The sequence below is a fragment of the Schistocerca cancellata genome, chromosome 2 (genome assembly GCF_023864275.1).
Source record: "Schistocerca cancellata isolate TAMUIC-IGC-003103 chromosome 2, iqSchCanc2.1, whole genome shotgun sequence".
NCBI classification, from domain to species: Eukaryota; Metazoa; Arthropoda; class Insecta; order Orthoptera; family Acrididae; genus Schistocerca; species Schistocerca cancellata.
The window spans coordinates 139,772,182-139,796,327 of NC_064627.1; the positions used below are offsets into that span (position 1 = coordinate 139,772,182).

General features: G+C 40.1%; 1 protein-coding gene across 1 annotated transcript in view; it reads left to right on the top strand.

Moving 5' to 3' along the window:
- LOC126151896 (uncharacterized) overlaps positions 1 to 24,146 on the top strand; it is a 279,605-nt gene that overhangs the window by 70,577 nt on the left and 184,882 nt on the right. The window contains exon 3 of the mRNA XM_049915972.1: positions 19,595 to 19,702. Within this exon, the coding sequence (XP_049771929.1) occupies positions 19,595 to 19,702 (108 nt within the window). The remainder of the gene's footprint in view (positions 1 to 19,594; positions 19,703 to 24,146) is intronic.

A 24,146-nucleotide genomic window follows, 5' to 3' on the forward strand; every position in this document is an offset into this window, starting at 1 on the left:
ATTGTAAATGCTCCAGTAACCTTGTATATACAACCCTCTCAATAACTTTAGCAAACACCAATGGCATAGAAATAGGTCTATAATTGTCAACATTATTCGGACATTTTTATAAAGTGGCTTCACTACCGAGTACTTTAATCGGTCAGGAAACCTACCACTCCTAAAGGAAAAGTTACAGATATGGCTAAGTACTGGGCTAACATACATAGAACAATACTTCAGTATTCTGCTAGATACCCCGTCATATCCATGAGAGTTCTTGGTCTTTAGTGATTTAATTAACTCAATCTCCCTTTTGTCAGTATCATGGAGGAGCATTTCAGGTAACAGTCTCGGAACACTTTTTTCTACAAGCGCTATATCATTCCCTGTTTGGACTAGGTTTCTATTTAGTTCACCTGCTATATTCAGAAAGTGATTATTAAATACTGTACATATATGCGACTTATCAGTAACACAGACATTCTGGAGACATGCACTGATTCTATATCCTTGACCTGTCTCCGCAGACCAGCCACTTCCTTTACGACTGACCATATGGTTTTAATTTTATCCTGAGACTTAGCTATTCTATCTGCATACCACATACTTTTTGCCTTCCCAATAACTTTTTAAAGAACCTTACAATACTGTTTGTAATGGGCTGCTGCATTTAGATTGTGACTATTTCTAACGTTTTGATATAATTGCCACTTTGTTCTACAAGATATTCTTATCCCTTTAGTCAGCCACCCAGGCTGCCTGTTTGTGCTAGTACCCTGTTTTGAACATTCTAATGGAAAGCAACTTTCAAAGAGCACGAGAAAAGTCTTGAGGAAAGTATTATGTTTATCGTCTACTGTATCAGCACTATAAACATCTTGCCACTTTTGTTCCTTGATAAGGTTTACAAAGGTCTCTACAGCAACTGGATCAGCTTTCCTAAACAGTTGAATACTATATTTAACATGTGTTGCAGCACAAAAATCTTTTTAGAGTTAAAATTTGTGCATCACGATCTGAAAGGCCAATCACCTTTCTGCTAACAGAATGCCCTTCTAGTAATGAGGAATGAACAAAAATATTGTCTATGGTTGTTCTACTGTTCCCTTGCACTCTCGTTGGAAAGAATACAGTTTGCATAAGATTATATGAATTAAGGAGGTCTGCCAGCATCCTTTTCCTTGCACAATCACTTATACAATTAATATTGAAGTCACCACATATAACTAACTTTTTGTATTTCCTATAAAGTGAACCAAGAACCTCCTCTAGCTTTAGCAAAAATGTTGTGAAATCGGAGTCTGGGGATCTATAAATAACAACAGTTAGAAGTTTAGCTCAACTAAATTTAACCACACCTGCACAACATTCAAACACCTTTTCAGTGCAGTACTTTGAAACATCAATTGACTCAAATGGGATACCATTTTTCACATACATGGCTACTCCCCCACACCACAAAGAGCTCCTAGAAAGCTGCCAGCCAACCTGTATCCTGGTAAAGGAAGCCTCTGAATTATCTCCTTATTTAAGAAGTGTTCAGATATACCAATAATTTCAGAGTCAACATCTATAAGCAGTTCACTAACTTTATCTCTAATACCTTGTATATTTTGATGAAATATACTAATTCCCTCATTAATCAGATACCTAAGCTTTGTCGAAAGTGGTTTCTTTGTTAGAGAGACTTCCCTTAGCAGGAATACCTATCAGCTGACTTCAATCTGAAAAAGGTACAGCTCTAACACCCACAACACCATGAGTGATCCCACCACCCCCACCTATTCTGTCACCTATAAGCCCCCCCATGAACCATGGACCTTGCCGTTGGTGGGGAGGCTTGCGTGCCTCAGCGATACAGATGGCCGTACCGTAGGTACAACCACAACGGAGGGGTATCTGTTGAGAGGCCAGACAAACGTGTGGTTCCTGAAGAGGGGCAGCAGCCTTTTCAGTAGTTGCAAGGGCAACAGTCTGGATGATTGACTGATCTGGCCTTGTAACAATAACCAAAACGGCATTGCTGTGCTGGTACTGCGAACGGCTGAAAGCAAGGGGAAACTACGGCCATAATTTTTCCCGAGGGCATGCAGCTTTACTGTATGATTAAATGATGATGGCGTCCTCTTGGGTAAAATATTCCGGAGGTAAAATAGTCCCCCATTCGGATCTCCGGGCGGGAACTACTCAAGAGGATGTCGTTATCAGAAGAAAGAAAACTGGCGTCCTACGGATCGGAGCGTGGAATGTCAGATCCCTTAATCGGGCAGGTAGGTTAGAAAATTTAAAAAGGGAAATGGATAGGCTAAAGTTAGATATAGTGGGAATTAGTGAAGTTCGGTGGCAGGAGGAACAAGAGTTCTGGTCAGGTGACTACAGGGTTATAAACACAAAGTGAAATAGGGGTAATGCAGGAGTAGGTTTAATAATGAATAGGAAAATAGGAATGCTGGTAAGCTACTACAAACAGCATAGTGAACGCATTATTGTGGCCAAGATAGATACGAAGCCCACACCTACTACAGTAGTACAAGTTTATATGCCAACTAGCTCTGCAGATGACGAAGAAATTGAAGAAATGTATGATGATATAAAAGAAATTATTCAGATAGTGAAGGGAGACGAAAATTTAATAGTCATGGGTGACTGGAATTCGAGTGTAGGAAAAGGGAGAGAAGGAAACGTAGTAGGTGAATATGGATTGGGGCTAAGAAATGAAAGAGGAAGCCGCCTGGTAGAATTTTGCACAGAGCACTACTTAATTATAGCGAACACTTGGTTTAAGAATCATGATAGAAGGTTGTATACATGGAAGAACCCTGGAGATACTAAAAGGTATCAGATAGATTATATAATGGTAAGACAGAGATTTAGGAACCAGGTTTTAAATTGTAAGACATTTACAGGGGCAGATGTGGACTCTGACCACAATCTATTGGTTATGACCTGTAGATTAAAACTGAAGAAACTGCAAAAAGGTGGGAAGTTAAGGAGATGGGACCTGGATAAACTGAAAGAACCAGAGGTTGTACAGAGTTTTAGGGAGAGCATAAGGGAACAATTGACAGGAATGGGGGAAAGAAATACAGTAGAAGAAGAATGGGTAGCTTTGAGGGATGCAGTAGTGGAGGCAGCAGAGGATCAAGTAGGTAAAAAGACCAGGGCTCTTAGAAATCCTTGGGTAACAGAAGAAATATTGAATTTAATTGATGAAAGGAGAAAATATAAAAATGCAGTTAATGAAGCAGGCAAAAAGGAATACAAACGTCTCAAAAATGAGATCGACAGGAAGTGCAAAATGGCTAAGCAGGGATGGCTAGAGGACAAATGTAAGGATGTAGAGGCTTATCTCACTAGGGGTAAGATAGATACTGCCTACAGGAAAATTAAAGAGACCTTTGGACATAAGAGAATTACTTGTATGAACATCAAGAGCTCAGATGGAAACCCAGTTCTAAGCAAAGAAGGGAAAGCAGAAAGGTGGAAGGAGTATATAGAGGGTCTATACAAGGGCGTTGTACTTGAGGACAATATTATGGAAATGGAAGAGGATGTAGATGAAGATGAAATGGGAGATACGATCCTGCGTGAAGAGTTTGACAGAGCACTGAAAGACCTGAGTCGAAACAAGGCCTCCGGAGTAGACAACATTCCATTGGAACTACTGACGCCCTTGGGAGAGCCAGTCCTGACAAAACTCTACCATCTGGTGAGCAAGATGTATGAAACAGGCTAAATACCCTCAGACTTCAAGAAGAATATAATAATTCCAATCCCAAAGAAAGCAGGTGTTGACAGATGTGAAAATTACCGAACAATCAGTTTAATAAGCCACAGCTGCAAAATACTAACACCAATTCTTTACAGACGAATGGAAAAACTAGTAGAAGCCGACCTCGGGGAAGATCAGTTTGGATTCCGTAGAAATACTGGAACACGTGAGGCAATACTGACCCTACGACTTATGTTAGAAGAAAGATTAAGGAAAGGCAAACCTACATTTCTAGCATTTGTAGACTTAGAGAAAGCTTTTGACAATGTTGACTGGAATACTCTCTTTCAAATTCTAAAGGTGGCAGGGGTAAAATACAAGGAGCGAAAGGCTATTTACAATTTGTACAGAAACCAGATGGCAGTTATGAGAGTCGAGGGGTATGAAAGGGAAGCAGTGGTTGGGAAGGGCGTGAGACAGGGTTGTAGCCTCTCCCCGATGTTAGTCAATCTGTATATTGAGCAAGCAGTAAAGGAAACAAAAGAAAAATTCGGAGTAGGTATTAAAATCCATGGAGAAGAAATAAAAACCTTGAGGTTTGCCGATGACGTAGTAATTCTGTCAGAGACAGCAAAGGACTTGGAAGAGCAGTTGAACGGAATGGACAGTGTCTTGAAAGGAGGATATAAGATGAACATCAACAAAAGCAAAACGAGGATAATGGAATGTAGTCGAATTAAGTCGGGTGATGCTGAGGGAATTAGATTAGGAAATGAGACACTTAAAGTAGTAAAAGAGTTTTGCTATTTGAGGAGCAAAATAACTGATGATGGTCGAAGTAGAGAGGATATAAAATGTAGACTGGCAATGGCAAGGAAAGCGTTTCTGAAGAAGAGAAATTTGTTAACATCGAGTATAGATTTAAGTGTCAGGAAGTCATTTCTGAAAGTATTTGTATGGAGTGTAGCTATGTATGGAAGTGAAACATGGACGGTAAATAGTTTGGACAAGAAGAGAATAGAAGCTTTTGAAATGTGGTGCTACAGAAGAATGCTGAAGATTAGATGGGTAGATCACATAACTAATGAGGAAGTATTGAATAGGATTGGGGAGAAGAGAAGTTTGTGGCACAACTTGACCAGAAGAAGGGATCGGTTGGTAGGACATGTTCTGAGGCATCAAGGGATCACCAATTTAATATTAGAGGGCAGCGTGGAGGGTAAAAATCGTAGGGGGAGACCAAGAGATGAATACACTAAGCAGATTCAGAAGGATGTAGGTTGCAGTAGGTACTGGGAGATGAAGAAGCTTGCACAGGATAGAGTAGCATGGAGAGCTGCATCAAACCAGTCTCAGGACTGAAGACCACAACAACAACAACATAAGCTTTGCCAACCTCCCCTTTCCATACCTGTTGAGATGCAGGCCATGTCTAGTGAAACCCGTCCTGCTGATAGACTCCACCGACACCACTGAAATGCGACTCATGCCTTCTGTCATCAGCGCATCCCCAAGTTTCATGTTATTGCGCCTGACGGCTGTATTAAGATGAGGCCGATTGTGACATTGAAACAGTTCCACGAAATGCACATTCGTGTTGCCAGTCTGAGTGGCTCTGTAATCATCATAGCTAATTTGGTAATTCTGATGCAACTTATAATCAGCTGTTTCTCACATAAGAAATTACTTGCTGTCTTGTTTTGTGTTACATGGACATCCTGCTATGTGTCCCAGAGATAGTAACAGAAAGAAGTAGATATTTAAAATATTTAAGAGTAGAATACAAGACAGAAAACATTGATGCCATATGCATATTGTTTTCCAGTGGTGTGGTGTCCAGATTTAAGTCATTAAGTTATCAGTTAATAACACCTCACATTAGGTCATGGCAAAAATATGTTGCTCGAGTTATTCTGTGGGACGAATTTTCTAATCCATGACTAGCAGTAGATGAAGACCAAAACTCATCATGAAAAGGAACAGATTACTGAAAATTATAAATTTAAGTGCTTCATTAACATTTTATGACCTAGTCATCTCAATAAACATGAAAACTGTGAGAGTGAAGAAGATATAACTTGTTTTCCTTACTGTTAAGTAAAATGCAATGATACAGACATTTATCCAAAGGGACTGTTTGCTTCAGGAGGCCTACTCTGAAAAACAAAAATGCTTCAGAGAAAGTATATATGGACGTCTAAAACACTTAGAAAGGTCTGAACGTGCAGTGCTTTCTCTTCTTCTCCTGTAGGTTGCAGGAATAGGTTTTGATCAAGTTCAAAATTCTTTTGCTATCAGTAATTCAATTGTATGTTGCCATTACCTATTTTTTTTCCTAACTAATTAAATGTTTCTGTCAAGCCTGCTTCGAACTTGTGTTGATCTCTAAGTTTGTTCTTATAACTTCTTTGCTGTATTTCTATATGTCACAGTCGATTACTTTCGTGAAAGTGGGGAAGAGTTCAGAAAATAATTTCACATTTAGCTTGAATGTCAATCAGCATGAAGTCAAGAATGGAATGACAGTGATGTGGAAAAGATAGACTGCTACTCCCCACATGGAGAACGTGTTGAGTTCCAGACAAACACAGTGAAAAAGATGGTGAATATTTTAGCTTTTGGACAAAGTATTTATTCCTAACTAGAAAAAATTCACACAAACATAACTCACATGCACATGACCAATATCTTCATGTACTAAGGTCTGACTGCATTCTTTTTCATTATTCCTGCTGCAATTCAGTGTTTCCTCTATGTGGCAAGTTGCAATCTATCCTGTCCATGTTGTTAGTTTGAATTGATATTGTCCTTTATTTTTCATTAACCAGTCTGATTTTTCTTACTTGTTTAATTTTCTTTCAATGACCACCAACAAGTTGTGTACTTGCATCAGATACCTTTCCAAGATTCATTATGTTACAGCTGATAATTGTCTGCAATATTTTCTGTTAACTTCTAAATTCATGACGTTAACTGTACCTTTTGTTCTCATAACACTATGGTTTTTGCTGCTCACGAATCTCTAATGAGCCTGTGGTCTCTGCTGATGTTGAACCTGTCCAGCACAGGAACATATTTACCATTTTAGAGTATATTTGAACTACAAAATCAGTCTTGTTTGTAAGGCTGAAATTGAGATTTCTCCATGTTCACTTTTGCTTGTGTTACTTCTTGAAGAATGTTTTCATGACATGTACATTACATTTTCAGCAAACTGAACCAGCTTTCACAGTGAATCTGTTTCACAACATAGACCTACTGCCCAGAGGAGGAGGTATCCATAACATGCAAAACTACCATCCTCTCAGCTTTCTCTCTGCTTTGTACAAAGTTTTGACCAGTATCCTCATAAGTAGAATTAGTTGTGAAACTTCCTGGCAGATTAAAACTGTGTGCAGGACCGAGTCTCGAACTCGGGACCTATGCCTTTCGCGGGCAGGTGCTCTACCACTTGGTAGAGAACTTGCCCGCGAAAGGCAAAGGTCCCGAGTTCGAGTCTCAGTCGGGCACACAGTTTTAATCTGCCAGGAAGTTTCATATCAGCGCACACTCCGCTGCAGAGTGAAAATCTCATTCTGGAAACATCCCCCAGGCTGTGGCTAAGCCATGTCTCCGCAATATCCTTTCTTTCAGGAGTGCTAGTTCTGCAAGGTTTGCAGGAGAGCTTCTGTAAAGTTTGGAAGATACGAGGCGAGGTACTGGCGGAAGTAAAGCTGTGAGGACGGGGTGTGAGTCGTGCTTGGGTAGCTCAGTTGGTAGAGCACTTGCCCACGAAAGGTAAAGGTCCCGAGTTCGAGTCTCGGTCCGGCACACAGTTTTAATCTGCCAGGAAGTTTCATATCAGCGCACACTCCACTGCAGAGTGAAAATCTCATTCCGGAATTAGTTTTACCCTTAGTCCACTGAGCAAGCTTGACACTGAAACAACTTTAGCACAGTAAACCATATTTCTGCTTTCCAAGAGATCACCAGCAACACTAGTGGATATCACATTCCTCTGTGTGTAGCATTTATAGATTTTGAGAAGGCATTTCATTAAGTCATATGTCGATCCTGCAACCCCTAAGTGAGCAAGGCACTGAGCTAGCAGTCTGTAACTGATTACTTTCAGCTGTTGTTTGTGTCAATGAACGGATGAAACATGTATGTATAGAAATACAGAGTCCCCCAGAAAAATGTATACACTGTCAGGCTCTATCGAGATAGCGATATTGTTGTTGAATTTGAGTTAAGAGTGCGTTGTATGGTCTTTAGCTCAACAGATGTTAACACTTATCTTTGTATTGAGAAAACAAGATGGCTGGAGCACGCTTGACATTCAAGCAATGAAAATGTATTGTGAAGTGGTTTTTCAAGTTTGACAATGCCGTTGAAGTGCATCGTCAGTGGAGGTGGGAGTTTGAAACAGAACCGACAGCCCACCTGACAGTTAAACGCATCATTGACAAGTTTGAATTGTATGATGGAATGATTTGTGATATTCACAAAGAGGAAGACAGCGTACAGCTACAAGTCCTCCTTCGTCTGCTCTCGTGTTGGAAACGTTCGTTAATTCTCCATGGTAGTGTGCTATGTAATGCGCATGTGAAATGGGGGTTGGCAGTATAGGTGTACGAAGAATTCTGAAAGCTGCAAAGTGAAAAGTTTACATTCCACGGTTACTGCTGATGACGAAGAATTTGTGACGAAGGTAGTGGAGTGACGAGGCCCAATTTAAAATTAATGGAACCATGAATCGGCACAACAGAGTGTAATGGGCACCAAAAAATCCGAGTGTTTATGTGGATAAAGCGGTCAATCTACCAGGGGTTCTTGTGCAGTGAGGACTATCATCTAGGGGCTTAGTAGGACCTTTTTCTTTGATGCTACTCTCACTGGAGAAGTGTACTTGGTAATGTTAAGCACATTAACTTTGTCAGGTATAAATGCACTTTATGGAGCTGATGAAAAGGTCTTCTACCAATCGGATGGGGTACCAACACACTACCATCTAGGTGTATGAGCTTTCCTGGATGACAATTTTCCAGGGCATTGGATTGGACGAAGAGGACTCATTGAATTCCCTCCACAGTTGCCAGATCTAATACCTATGGACTTCTACTTCTGAGGAACTGTGAAATATAACATCTATGGACATAAGCCACGCATGCTGGAGGAACTTTGTCAGGAGATTATGACTCGTAAGACCTGCAGCGCCACGGGCTGCCCGCCGCTCCGTGGCCTACTGGACACCGGCACGGTAGCTCCGCGTGTTCGGTCAGAGGGTTAGCACCCCCTTTGTAATAAAATAACTGAGCTAATCGATCAACAAAGAACTTACACGGATGTCTTACGACGTCCGCCCCGAGCATGTGCAGCAATCTCCACTGTGACATTGGCTGACATAATTGTGGTGACTGCCCATCATTCTGTTATGTGTATAGCCACCAACAATGAACATTTTGAACATTTAAAGTAGCTATGTGCTAAACTGAAGGTTGTACAATGTGTGATCAATTATTAAATGTAAAATAACATAAGTAATACTTCTCATTCCTTAAAGTGTGTATACATTTTCTGGTGGACTCTGTAGGACTGAAACAGTTACTCCCACTTATTGTTAATATCAATGAGTAGACGAAAAATGTATATGTAGAAATAAACAATGTGATTTTATCTAGTTTAAACTATCATATCAGTCTTCACTCTGTCCCATACAAAGTTTTTACCACAATTCTCTTAAATAGAATTGCAAAGATGACTTCATGAGTTTGGTTAAAAACAAATTTTTGTATTTTGTAAATAACTCACATTACTTCCTGGTTCGCCCTCGGCAGCTGAATGGTCAGTGTGACAGATTATCAATCCTCAGGGCTCAGGTTCGATTCCCAGCTGGGTTGGGGAATTTTCTCTGCCCAGGGACTGGGTGTTGTGCTGTCCTCATCATTATCCTATCATCTTCATCGACTGCAGGTTGCTGAAGTGTCGTCAAATTGAAAGACCGCTTCCGGCGAACGTTCTGTGAGATGGGGGGCCCTAGCCACGCGATTAAATAAATAAAATAAATAAATTACTTCCCGACTTAAATCCCCTTTGAGAAACATACACTTGGTACAACGGTCTTCCAGTTTTTCATCCCATTAGAAAAATGGGTTCTGTCAAACTCTGCAGAATACTTGTTGACTGCAACAATCACTTTTTCATTTGTTGAAAATTTCTTACCAGAAAGCTTTGTTTCAAGTTAGGAAACAGGAAAAGTCACTATTGGCTAAGTCTGGTGAACAGGATTATTCCTTGGGATTCCCAAAAAGACAGTTGCCATCACCTTACCAGGTGGCAGAATGACCAATGCCTTACACTTTCACCATCTTTGCCCATCATTTTAACTGTTGTTTTGACTCTGTTGTGTAATGATCTGTCTTGGTTTCACAGCAGTCTTAAATCAGTGTGAAAAGTCTTGCAGATTGCAATTAAACATCACCAGACATTGTGTTGAAATTTTGTGCCAGATGTGCGTTTGGTCGACTGTGAGCAATCATGGCACCCACGTCGCACACATCTTTTTCATAGTCAATTCTCTGTGCAGGGTATTATGCACTCACTCAGTTGAGGTGCCTACAGTCTCAGCAATCTTACGAATTTTTATTCAGTGTTCTTGCATTACATTGTGGATTTTGTCAATCCTTTCCTTTGCGGACGACTGGAGCATTCTTCATCTCCATTGCTTGTCTGATCACATTTAAATTCATTCATCCAAAAATAAATGGTCTTCAATGATGGTGCACAGTCCTCATGAACTTTACCCAATTCTGTTTTTCTTTGTGCAACAGTCCAACCTTTGAAATGAAAATGTTTAATAACACCACAAAGCTCAGTTTTCTCCATTTTCAATCGTAGTCGATACTCTGACCAAATCAGGCAGCTGTCAGTAATGAACTGTATGCTGTACATTGTTGAAATTCTGTAAATGATGCTTGGAATAATCAAGCTTACCAACCATAAAGGTGCAACTGGTCTTCCCCAGGACCGACAGGGAGACTTTTGCCGCCACCAAACCCATTTTTTTTGTGGAACATACTGAGGACAAGTTCAGTGAAGTTGGGTATTAAGCAAGATGAGATCTGGCTCTCTCTTTACAAAGACAACTTCTGCCAGTCAGCCAGCCTCCCTCTGTGCCTGCAACTGTTTAGGAGACAATCCCATGGCTGTTGCTCCTCATAAGTCACTCAATATGATACAGGGTGTAATTTTTCATAGGCACCTTCTCCTTCAGTCCATTGATGAACATAGGGCTAATCTGTAATGACGCCGCATTCATTTCATCTGGCGTATCCAGGAAGGCCCTAAGGAACATCATCTATACACTGGCACTTTCATCATGGCATTTGAAGGGGACACCGTGCCTGAGAAGTCGAGGTAATGGTGTACAGATGCAACCTGAAACCGTACATTCCACCTCCCATGCATTGCTTCCATTGCCCCAAGTTTGGCCACATGTCCTTGCAATGCGATGCCACTCCCATCTGTGGTGACTGTGGCTGCTCTCTTCATGTGGGGAGCCCTTGCACCCCACTGCCTAACTGTGCAAACTGCTGTGGTCTTCATTCTTCCCGAGTGTCCACTGTACATGAAGGAAAAAAGAATTCAGGAAATAAAGACCCTTGACGGTCTCAGCTACTTTGAGGCCTGGAAGAAATTTGACAGACTTAACCCTGCAAATCTCTCGTCTACCTTTTTGCCTTCCACTCCTCACTCCTCCCCCTTACCCCCATCCTGCCCCCCTTCCCTTTCCTCACCCTCTACGGCTCCCATCGCTTCCCCTCCAGGAACCACTCCTCCTCCGCCTCCTCACCGAGGAAAACGTGGCCTTCTCTGGCTCCTGCAAGGGATGGGACTCTGTCTTGGAACATCCCTCCCCAATGTTATCAGGACAGGAACTGTGAATACATTTCATGTATCATAACCTCTGTAGTAGCTGCAGAAGTTCGCATCGTACTTCTGAACAACACAGTCACAGGCAATATTGTATCACATATATAGAGAAGATGTTGACTCACAGACAGGCACACCAAAAAGATTGCTGCACATTTAATCTTGTGGTCAAAAGGCTTTAATCTAAAGTAGAATACACACGCGCACATTCCCACATTTACAACTCACTCGCATGTGACCACTGTCTCCGGTCACTGAGGCAACCTTTTTCTAAAGTAGAAAACCATGACTACTGCGTCTGGCCCTGACACCAGTCTGGCCTCAATGGCTAGAGACAGTGGTCATATGTGAGTTGTGCTTGCATGAATGTGTGTATGTTTTGTGCTTCAAAAGAAGGCCTTTTGATTGAAAGCTTCAGGCAGCCATTTTGGCAACAGGGCACAGCCAACAGCAGGTTGTGGCACACATTGGAACAAATGATGCCTGTTGTCTGGGCTCGGAGGTCATATGTGGACCATTACAGCAACTGGGAGAGAAGGTCAAGAAGACCAGCTTGTGCACGGAGTTTTAATGAAGCACACAAGTTGCAGCATTGTCCCCAGAACTGATTGTGGCCCTTCATTTCTGAGTCAAGTGGAAGGACTAAGGCAGAGACTTCCAAGGTCCAGTGGGAAGCTAGGCTCCATCCAGTCCAGATAATGATACCAGTGGGTAACCCAGGAGTATCAGCGTAAGATCGAAAGAAATGCCTCCCACAGGTGAGAGTATTAAAATCGTAGGGATTAACAGCGAAAACATTCTCAACAAAATGTCAGAGTTCAAAGTGCTCATGGAAAGAAATGAAGCTCACATAATACTAGGTACAGAAAGATGATTGAAACTTGAAATTGATAGCAGTGAGATTTTTGAGGAAAATTTAAGTGTGTATTGAAAGAACAGGAAAATGGAAAATCGAGTTGGTGTATTTATTGCAGTAGACAAGAAACTCAGATCCACCGACATAGAAATTTAAGCAGCATATGAGATTATTTATGTGAGACTCAGTTTCAGCAGTAGGCATAAAATGGTAAGTGGATGCTTCTATTGCCCACCAGAATCATCTTCTGATGTAACCGAAAACTTCAAAGAAAACCTCAGTTTGCTTGCACATAAGTTTCCCAATCATACTGTAATAATTAGTGAAGACTTTAATCATCCAACAATCAGTTGAGAAAATTGCAGTATTGTTAGTGGTGGGCATTATAGCACATCCTGTGAAACACAACTAAATCCCTTCTCTGAAAACTACCTAGAACAGGTACGAGGGAAATATATTGGATCCAACGGCAACAAATAGACTTGACCTCTTTGAGCACATCCACATTAAAACTGGGTTGTGGTTACAATGCCTAAGTACAAAGGATACCATCAACTAGAGTAATTCTAACCCCCTGGGAGTAACATTGACCACAGTGGCAATTTAACCCTTTTCTTTACACTTCTGGATAATTTTTTACATCTTCTTGAAAATAAAAATTATCATATAATCATTGGGATCTGTTAATTGAATTCACACACTTTAAAATATTTTAAAATATTATACAAGGTGTACAGATTTGCTACTGCAATTTTTTCCCCAACATTTGAGGCTTTAATGAAACAAATTGGTTACACATGTGTCATTCAAAGTATTTTCCATTGTTGGCCACTACTTGCTCCTATCTTTTGGGCAGTGTACGAATCCTGCATTGAAAAAATTGTTCATCTTTTGAAGCTATCCACGAATCGAGCCAATTTGTGACTTCTTCATGAGATCGGAAGTGTTGATCAGCCAGGCCATGTGCCATTGATCTAAGCAGGCAATAGTCAGAGGAAGCAATGTCTGGAGAATACGGCAGGTGGGGTAGGACTTCCCATTTTAACGTTTCCAAGTACCTTTTGACCTCTTTTGCAACGTGGGGCTGAGCGTTGTCATGCTGCAAAACTACTTTATCTTGCCTCTCGCTCTGTAGTGGCTGTTTGTCTTTTAATGCTCTGCTCAAATGCATTAATTGCGTTCGATAATGAGCTGTGATTGTTTCACTTGGTTTTAACGCCTCATAGTACACGACGCCAAGCTGGTTACACCAAATGCAGAGCATGATCTTTGAACCGTGAATATTCGGTTTGGCCATCGACGTGAAAGCATGGCCAGGATATCCCCATGATTTTTTGCGTTTGTGGTTATCGTAATGAACCCATTTTTTATCCCCGATCACAATGCAATGCAGAAATCCTGTCCGTTTTGGCCTCTGAAGCAACTGTTCACAAACACACAAACCGTTCAATGTCTCTTGGTTTCAGCTCACACGGGACCCAAGTTCCTTCTTTCTGAATCATGCCCACAGCACAGGACACGCTCATCTACAAGAACGGTGGTAGGAAGTGATCCACAACACTATCACTGATGTCCTCAACATTGATTTGTTGAAGGATCTTGGAACATATTTTGGGGTCAAACATAATGATGTATCTTGAACAGAATGATTTCCTCTATGGCAAGTAACATGGATTCAGAAAACATTGATCATGTGAAACACAACTCACACTTTTCTCACATAACATACTGAAAGCTTTGCGTCAAAGGTGTCAGGTAGATGGAGTCTTTATTGATTACTGGAAAACATTTGATTCAGTACAATACCTATACATGTCATCAAAAGCACAATCATAGGACGTATCAAGTGAAATTTGTGACTGGATTAAAGGCTTTTTGTTAGGGAGGGTGCAGCATGTCATCTTCAATAGAAAGTCGTCATCAGATGATTGGGGCTGTGCCCCAGGGAAGTGTGTTGGTACCCATGCTGTTCATGTTGTGTATTAATGACCTTGTAGACAATATTAATAGTAACCTCAGACTTATTGCAGATGATGCAACTATCTGTAATGAAGATATGTCTGAAAGAAGCTGCATAAATATTCAGTCAGATCTTGGTAAGATTACAACAGACATGGCAACTTGCTGTAAACGTTCAGGAATGTAAAATTATGCAGTTCACAAAACCAAAAAAAGTAGTATCCTGTGACTATTGTATAATATCTACGAAGAGAATGGGTATATAAAAAGCTGTTGTGGCTGCAACTTAACATTTCCTTTGTATGGTGAGTAGCAATCTATCCTTTTACTAATGTTGTTGGCTACAGACAGAAAGACACACTTGCTTTTATGCACACTTACTGATTTCAAAAGTTAAAAATTGTTGTTGTTGTGCTCAGTCCGAATACTGGTTTCATGCAGTCTTCGTACTACTGTGTTTTGTGCAAGTCTCTTCATCTGCATAGTTGTTGTATTGTACACCCATTTGAACCTCCTTTCTGTACTTAAGTCTTGATCTCTCACTACAGTATTTACCTCCCACATTTCCCCTCAGTGACAGATTAACTCTTCCATGATGCTTCAGAATGTGTCCTGTCAACCTTCTTTTAGTCAAATTGTGCCATAAATTTCTTTCTTTTCCATGTTTTGATCAGTACCTTGACATCAAATATCCAGTGTACCCATCTAATCTTCAGCATTCTTCAGTGGCACTACATTTTCAAAAGCTCTATTTTCTCCTTGTCTGTTTCTTTTCCAAATTGGACTACACTCCAGACAAAATACTTCAGTTTATATTACATCTTAACATATATTCCTCTTTTCTGAAAGATTTTCTTGTTATTTTGTGTTCATTTTTAATATTCTCTGTATTTCAACTGTATTTCAACTGTCAACATCACTTATCCAGTGTACCCATCTAATCTTCAGCATTCTTCAGTGGCACTACATTTTCAAAAGCTCTATTTTCTCCTTATCTTTTTCCAAATTGGACTACACTACAGACAAAATACTTCAGTTTATATTACATCTTAACATATATTCCTCTTTTCTGAAAGATTTTCTTGTTATTTTGTGTTCATTTTTAATATTCTCTATATTTCAACTGTCATAAGTTATTTTCCCACACAAGTAACAAAACTCGTGTTTTACTTTGAGGGCCTATAATATAAAAAAGCTGATTTTAAATCTACATAAATAATTAACACTGAACAAGCTGGCCTGAGAAATCTGCATTATGTTAACAGTAATCTCAAATTATTTCACTATGAAATAGAATCAACTTCGACAAGAAAAATTTCATGGATTGGGTAAATTGCAGTCATCAATTCAGTACCTAGTGATACTAGAAAAGAATGGATTTTGTTTGTTGAAATACTATTTGAAAAGAAGTAAATTATAAATAAGCAGTTGTCAGAGTGCCCCTTACTGGTGAAGTTCAAATTAATTTTTCAGTCTTTAAGTTTATGTTAAGGAGAATATCACTGGTGTAAATAATGAGTGCTGATAATAATTGCTGCTGTAAGAATTCTTGGAGGGGACTTGTATTTAATGTGAAGAGGTTTAAACAATGGAAAGTTCAGGATGGAATAACAGGAATATTATGAAAAGGATAGAGTGCTACTCACAACATGGAGGTGATGTTGAGTTGCAGAAAAGCACAACGAAAAGACTTCTACCCAAGTAAGCTTTCGGCCAAACGGCCTTCTTCCAAAGTAGAAAACACACACATATTCACACAAACGCAACACACACAAACACACATGCCCACTATCTGTGGCCACTGTGGTCAGACTAAGGACAGCAATTGTGCCTAATGCAATCTGTTGTGTGTGGTGGGGGTAAGGAAGAGACATGGGGTGGGAAGAGGAAAGATAACAGGTAGGTATGTGGGAACATGCAGGGACATGTTGGGGCAGGGTAGGGCTGCTAGGTGCAGTTGGGAAGTTTGGAGGGGGGGGGGGGGGGGGCAGAAAATGAGGAAAGTAGAGAAGAGGGGGAAAAGGACTAATGGGTATGTTGGCAGAATGGAAGGCTGTGTAGTATTGCCGTGAGTGCAGGGAAATGGGTAGTTGGGTGGAGGACAGGAGCTAGTGAAGGGTGAGGGAATGTAGGACACATTGTAGGGAGAGTTCCCACTTGTGCAGTTGGTGTTGGTAGGAAGGCACAGGCTGTGAAGCAGTCACTGAAGTTAAGCACATTGTGTTGGGCAGCATGTTCAGCGACAGAGTGATACAGCTGTCATTTGGCCACAGGTTATCAGTCAGCCTGTTAGTTGTCATGCCCATGTAGAAAACAGCACAGTGGTTGTAACTTAGTTTATAGATCACATGACTATTTTCATGGGTAGCCCTGTCTTTAACATCCGTCTGAGTGATTACCGTGCAATTCACAATTAAGTGCATAGCAGAGGGTTCATTGAACCACCTTCAAACTATTTCTCTACCGTTTCACTCTCAAACAGCGCATGGGAAAAATGAACATTTAAATCTTTTTGTGTGAGCTCTGATTTCTCATACTTTGTTATGATGATGATAATTTCTCCTATATTGGTGGGTCTCAATAAAATATTTTCCCATTTGAAGGAGAAAGTTGCTGATTAAAATTTCACGAGAAGGTCCTGCTGCAATGAAAAATGCCTTTGTTTTAATGATTGTCACACCAATTCGTGTATCATGTCTGTCTCACTCTCTCGTGTATTTCCTGATAATACAAAACAAGTTGTCCTTCTTTGAACTTTTTTGATCTACTGTATCTCATACAAGTCCCACATTTAGGCAGTCTCATTAGTAGGCCTGTTGCATTTTCTAAGTCTTCTGCCAATATATCACAATCTTTGGTTCACTTTCCAGACAACATTAGCGATTGAAGTATTCATAAATTTTGTTTCTCTGTATTTAGTTGAATTCACAGCCTTTAGATTTGTATAATTTATTATGTAACCAAAATTGAGTGCATCCCTTTAGTACCCATGTGAATGACTTCCTACTTTTCATTATTCAGATTCAATTGCAACTTTTCACACCATACAGATATTTTGTCTAAATCATTTTGCAATTGTATTTTGATCATCTGATGACTTTACAAGATGGTAAATGACAGCATCATCTGCAAACAATCTAAGAGGGCTTGTAAATCATTTATGTAGATCAGGAACAGCAGAGCGCTGGAATGCTGGACGTTAATTCTGCTTTAGTCAGTGACTTACTGTCAATTACTATGAACTGTGACCTTTCTGAATGGAAATGGTGAGTGCAGTTGCACGACTGAGACGATACTCTGAAGGCACAGAATTTGATTAGAAGTTAAGAATGATGTCAAAAGACTTTTGGAAACCTAAAAATATGTAATTAGTTTGAGATTCCCTGATGATAGCACTCATTACTTAATGTGAATATCAAGCTAGTTGTTTTTCACAAGAATTATATTTTCTGAATCTATATTATCTATTGGTGAATAAATGATTTTCTTTGAGGTAATTCATAATGTTCAAACACATATGTTCCAAAATCCTACTGCAAAGTGTCGTTAGTGACATAGGTCTGTAATTCAGTGGATTACTCTTATTTACTTTTTCGATTATTGATATGACCTGTGAAACTTCACAATTTTTGTCCACAGATGTTTCAACTTGGAAGCAGTTGTTAGGAGCCACTGTATCAGCATGCTTTGATATGAACGTAATGGGATGCAATCTGGGCCAGAGGCTTTACCTTAATTAAGTGATTTTAGGTGCTTTGTTAGACCTACCTACTTCCAACTTATTCATGTGTGCAGTTGTTCTTGATTCGTATTTTGGAATATTTGCTTTGTCTTCTTTCGTCGAGGAATTTCAGAATACCGTGTTTAGTAACTCTGTTTTAGTTGCTTTGTCATTAGTCACTGTCTTCACTATCGTGAAGTGAAGGTATCAATTACATTGTGGCACTGGTGTACTTTTCATTTGACCAGAATGTCTGTTTGGATCTTGTACCAGATTTTGAAACATTTCCATTGTGGAAATTACTGAAAGCATCTTGCATTGATGTTCGAGGTAAATGATGAGCTTCTGTAAAACTATGCAAATCTTCAGGACTTTTTCAGTCTTTTAAATTTGGTATGCTTTTTTTGTTGTTTATTCAACAGTATTCTGACATATTTTGTGTACCATGGGGGATCAGTACCGTCTGTTATTAATTTATTTGGTATATATATTTCAATTGCCGTCAGTACTATTTCTATGAATTTAAACCACTTCTGTTGTATGCTTACATAGCCAGACTGGAGGGAGTGGTGACTATTTCTTAGGAAGGCACAAGCGAATTTTTTATCTGCTGTTTAAACACATACATTTTGCATATATTTTTTGTGGATTTAGATGTTATGGTATTCAGTATTGCTATAATGACCTAATCCCTGTATCCATCGTGGTGCTACCTATTTGTTCAGGGTTATTTGTTGCTAAGAGGTCAAGTATGTTTTTGCAGCCATTCACATTTCATATTGGCTCCTGAATAATCATTCAAAATAAGTTTTGAAGAAAGCATTCAGTACGATTTTGGACAGCTTTTTATGCATACAACTGACTTCTAAATATGTATTTTCGCCAACACAGTAAGGAGAGATTGAAGGCACTCTGTGCACCCAAATCACGTAAAAATGTAGTAAGGTACTCTTCCTACCATAGTATATATGCACAATAAATAAAATTTCCTTATCTGCCATCCTTCTTGGTTAATGTGAGTAGATTAGCACTACTCATAACTAGTTGTTAGACTACTTTGTAGAAGGGGCCTGCCCAGCGGCTGCTTCTACCATTTAATGTATAATTTTATTTATTTCACATTCTCGAAGCCACTCCTTCATCAATGAATTTATGGAACACAATTTGTGAATGAATAATTTCCTTTAATTATATTAAATATAAAGAATTAATCATTCTTATGAGACTAATTAGTAGGAAATATCCAACTGATTGTTAATAAACCTCATATGTGACCTCTGATGTGAGGAAGAAAAGTAGTATTTCCTCTAGAAGATATATGTTATATGTTTGAAAATGAACGTCCAGTGACTTTCCTTTGTGGTCACATTTTCAGTTGATTTTGTTATTAAGCTATTGAATAACGTTTAAATTACTAGATGCCCCTCGTTTATTTTTGTGTTTTCATTTTCAGGTCTGTATCTGTTGGAACTAATGTAACTACTTTAACCGGAAACCGTCTTACCATCAAGAATGGAACCAAAGAAGTGGTGGTGGTTTTTATGAATTCTTCACAATCTGTGTGAGTGCTCTCAATCCATAAAGCTTTGATATTTGTAGCAAGCTCTCTCTCTTTCTCCCTCCTCCCATCCCTCCTCCTCCCTCTCTCCTCTTTTTTAGGGGACTAAGCAGATAATCTACATTGTAAATGAGACAGTCATTTGATAGATTTTAAAGTTTACTTTTCCCTTTTTTGACTCAATATTTTTGTCCACTAGAACTGACAATCTGGATTACAATGAAGGATTTTGCCAAAGACATTCTAAAGAGGCTGCATTATGTTCTTGATTGCCTAATTTTAATAGAATTAATCCGTACTGGTGATGTCGATGTCAAAATTGTTGAATAATACGAAGTATAATGAACATATTAGTGTGATATTTATACATTTCAAAAAGGTATTTGACTGATGTAACAGAAAATATAGTGTATCTGTCACTTCCATTAACTGTAGGGAAACTAATTATATGAACCCAAACTCTGACTAATGCCTTACAGTCTAGTGACGTGAGAATAATTAGAAAGAGAGGTGTTTGACTCGAATACACTATCTCCCAATCCACTGTAATGTGTACCTAGACATCTTATGTTTATAGACAAAAATATATAAAAAAATAAAAATACTGACACCAAAAGGTGAAAATAGTACATTAGAAACAGTATTTTGTACCTTAGCAATAGATATCATTAATACAAATTGAAACTTACATAAACAGATTTAACAGAGCCACCTGACTCTGCTTGATGTAAAAAAATGTGCTTCAGCTTTTTATGAATGTACATTATCAGCGTGTATGCACCCTGTAACAACTGGGAAAACCTGGGAATTTTTATTGTTTTAGTTTTCAGTTAAATTTTTGTAATTTCGGCTGGTAAGAACTGATATTTTAACAAAGAATTTGTCTTTAGCTCACTAATGCAGCAATAAAACATAGATGAGAGAATAACATCAAAATAAAACTTAAGTTGCAAAGAAAATGCACCATTTGTAACTACAAAACACAATGCAGATACAAGGTCTGCCGACAGCAGATGTATGCGAAGTCTTTAGGACGAAGACAATACAATACTTTGTAACAATAAACTGTTTTCAGTGAGTGTGACATTACAACCTTTTACATCTCTAAGGGACTGCACACAGGAGCGACAGATCGCAGGTAGATCACATGTGTGTACACAAATCGCAGCAATCACTCGCTGATCGCCAGTTGCATGAAAATCTCAATCTGATGGATCGCATGCAATTTGTGCATGCAATATGGCTACCTGGCTGGGTAGCAGCAGTATGTGGCAATATGGCAGCAACTTATTTCTCTATTTATTAGACACAGTTGTGCAGTTTTGCTTCATTCACTTTGCCCACATTGAGCTGGAAATTTATGTTAGAATTTAAAGTTATTGAGGGCAGATGAACTACTCTGCGAATTGATGTGGAACCCAGAGTTGCCATTCACCCTCTGATTTCACAGTGATTAGCATTTTGAAGCTTGTGCTACAGAAGAAGGAATAATGTGATGTTCGTTAAGAGAACATTTTAATTTAAATGTTCAAGGCAGCTCTGTTATACAGTTACACTTAGGTACTGTTATTTCGTATAATCAAAATCTCTTTCATACAATTAATAGCAAGAGGTATGGCAATTGGTTGCGCTGTTATTGACATCGTTACTACAGACACATCCAGGGAATTGTGTAAATACATGCAGATAAATTATGAGACTAATGAATAAGAACGAATTGAGAACTAATGAACATAAAACTAGTTGTGGAGGCACGCGGGAAGATGTACATAGCTAATTTGTTTTCAGCGAAAAGTGTAATACCAGCATATTCCATAAAGTAATCTACAACAGTTCCAGAGAATAGCATTTCAAAATTAGTTTAATAAATTACAGTTTTATTTTTATTTTGAATTTATGTTTTGCAAGTATTCCTGGGGATACAGAAATCAGCTGCAGCTGCTGCTAAATGTAACTGTTCATTTTCCGTAGCACAACTTCTGTACACAGTACATTCGTAATACTCATTGAAATGGCTTGGCAAATTGCTTTTATGTGGTGTGTCAAGGCAACTAGCCAATTACAGACGAAATTGCATTCAGCAGATCGCTGCAATCATCCCTCGTGTGTGGGACTCTTAAAGATCAAAGGAAAGCATTATGCATGGGGTTTGAGGAGTGTTACTTTCAAAGTAAATTTCCTGTTATGTAATATGAATGATGTTAGGGGTGAGAATGTGCAGTGAATCTCTTAAATCACATATTATTTGACTCTCATTCAGAACATGACACTTTGAGATCAGCCACATAGAAAAATTTCAGACATATTTGTGTTTAACATATCTTAAAGGGTTAAACACAATTAAAAAAGTCAATGTTAGTATATGTAGCCGAATAATTCATGTCCTCTAATAATCTGTGCACCCTGATTTTGAGGGAGGGTGTTGTGACACTGCCACGAGATTTAAAAGTGCCGCTACGTCAGTACACAAACACAGCGATAGAGGCGCTCCGCAGCTCGGCTGAGCACGGGAGCGCCACCTGGCTATGAACGGCGCCGGCTGCATGTCACGGCACGGCAGTTGAGTGAGAGATACGGAGTTGGTAGCATGAAACCCACTATTGTTTCTACGTTTGTATATCCACGCAATTTATTAGTGAATTAAAGGTTATAACACTTTTTGGCGACGAGGTCGGATATTTTTTTTCCAGCGTTGGAGTATTGCGCGTTCGTGTCTGGGCAGACATGGAACAGCTTATGCAAGCGCTCATTAAACAACAAACACAGCTGACGGCTGCTATTGAGGCGTTGTCAATGTCGCTTACTCATCGTCTGTCATCCTCTTCTCCGCCTCCATTCCCTCCTTACGACGAGGCCGCTGAAGACTGGGAGGATTATGAGAAGCGTTTGCGGCAACACTTCTTGGCTTTCGGCGTTGTTGACGCTCCGATGTGTAAGTCGTTATTTCTGTCTTGGATTTCCCCACGGATCTATCAGCTGCTATCTCAGTTAGCACCTCTGCGGGAACCTGCCTCTCTGTCCTTCCAAGAAATGTGTGACTTATTGTCTAACTATTACCAAAAAAACACCCACGTCATTGCCGCCCGCGTGGCGTTCTACCGGTGTCGTAAACAGCCCCATCAATCTTACCGGGCTTGGGCGGCGGAACTACACGGTCTGAGTAGGAAATGTCAGTTTGTCACGGACATTCATCATGAGTCTTATGCTGATTCAATGGTTAGGGATGCTATTTTACGGCTTGCTCCTGATAAAGAAGTTCGGCAACGTGCCCTACAGCTGCCAAACCCGTCATTGTCGGAAGTTCTAAGCATCGCTCAATCCTTTGAAGTGACTCACGCTGCTGGCGCGCAAATAGACGCGTGGTGTGATGTGGGCGCTGTACAGTCAACTTTTGACACGGACAATTTGCCTGTTTCCCAGGAGAACGATGATGTGGCGGCGGTTCACTCGCGTAAACAGCGTTGCGTTGGGCCGCAACGCTCGCAGCGAAAACAGCAACCACAGAAACAGGTTCGTTCTGCCCTTCCTTCTTGTTCACGTTGTTTCGTACAGCATGACAGGGCCGCGTGTCCAAAACGTTGGGCCACGTGTAATTCATGTAGGAAAAAAGGCCACATTGCTTCTGTGTGTCAGTCCCCTCACGTTCCTGTCGACGAGGGCGAGGCATCGGACATGGATGTTAACTGTGTGCTTTCTCAAACAAATAAGTTGTTTGTTACTGTTCGTGTTCTGGATAAAGACATTCGCATGCAAGTGGACACTGGCTCTGCAGTAACTCTCATTAATTCTTGCACGTATTTGGTGTTGGGCTCCCCTCCCTTGTCTCCAGTTACGCGAAATCTGAGAACTTATAATAAACAGAAAATTCCTATCGTTGGCCAGTTTGATGCTTCCACTGCTTAAGAGTCTGTTGTTCGGCCCCTCACGTTTTATGTGGTGGATCATGCGGGCACTGAAAATCTGTTCGGTTATGATGCTTTCCAGTTGTTTGGGTTCTCCATTGATGATGATGTGCACCTCATATCTGAGGATATTCCGTATCAACAGCTGGATGGATTGTGTTCTGAATTCTCGTCCGTGTTCTCTGCTGGTCTGGGTCGTGCCAAGGATTTTGAAGCCCACATTACTCTTAAACCTACAGCTCGCCCTAAGTTTTTCCGGGCACGCCCTATTCCAATGGCGTTGCGTGCACCTGTCAAGGCTGAGATAGACAGGTTAACAGCTTCAGGGATTCTCCTTCCTATTACCTCCAGCGAATGGGCATCGCCAATCGTGGTGGTTTCTACACCCAACGGGAGTCTGCGATTGTGTGGCGATTTTGTGGCGATTTTAAAGCCACTGTCAACACTCAGAGCCTCATTGACACTTATCCTCTTCCCCGTCCTGAGGAGTTATTTACCAAGCTCGCTGGGGGCCAGTTCTTTTCCAAACTTGACTTATCGGAGGC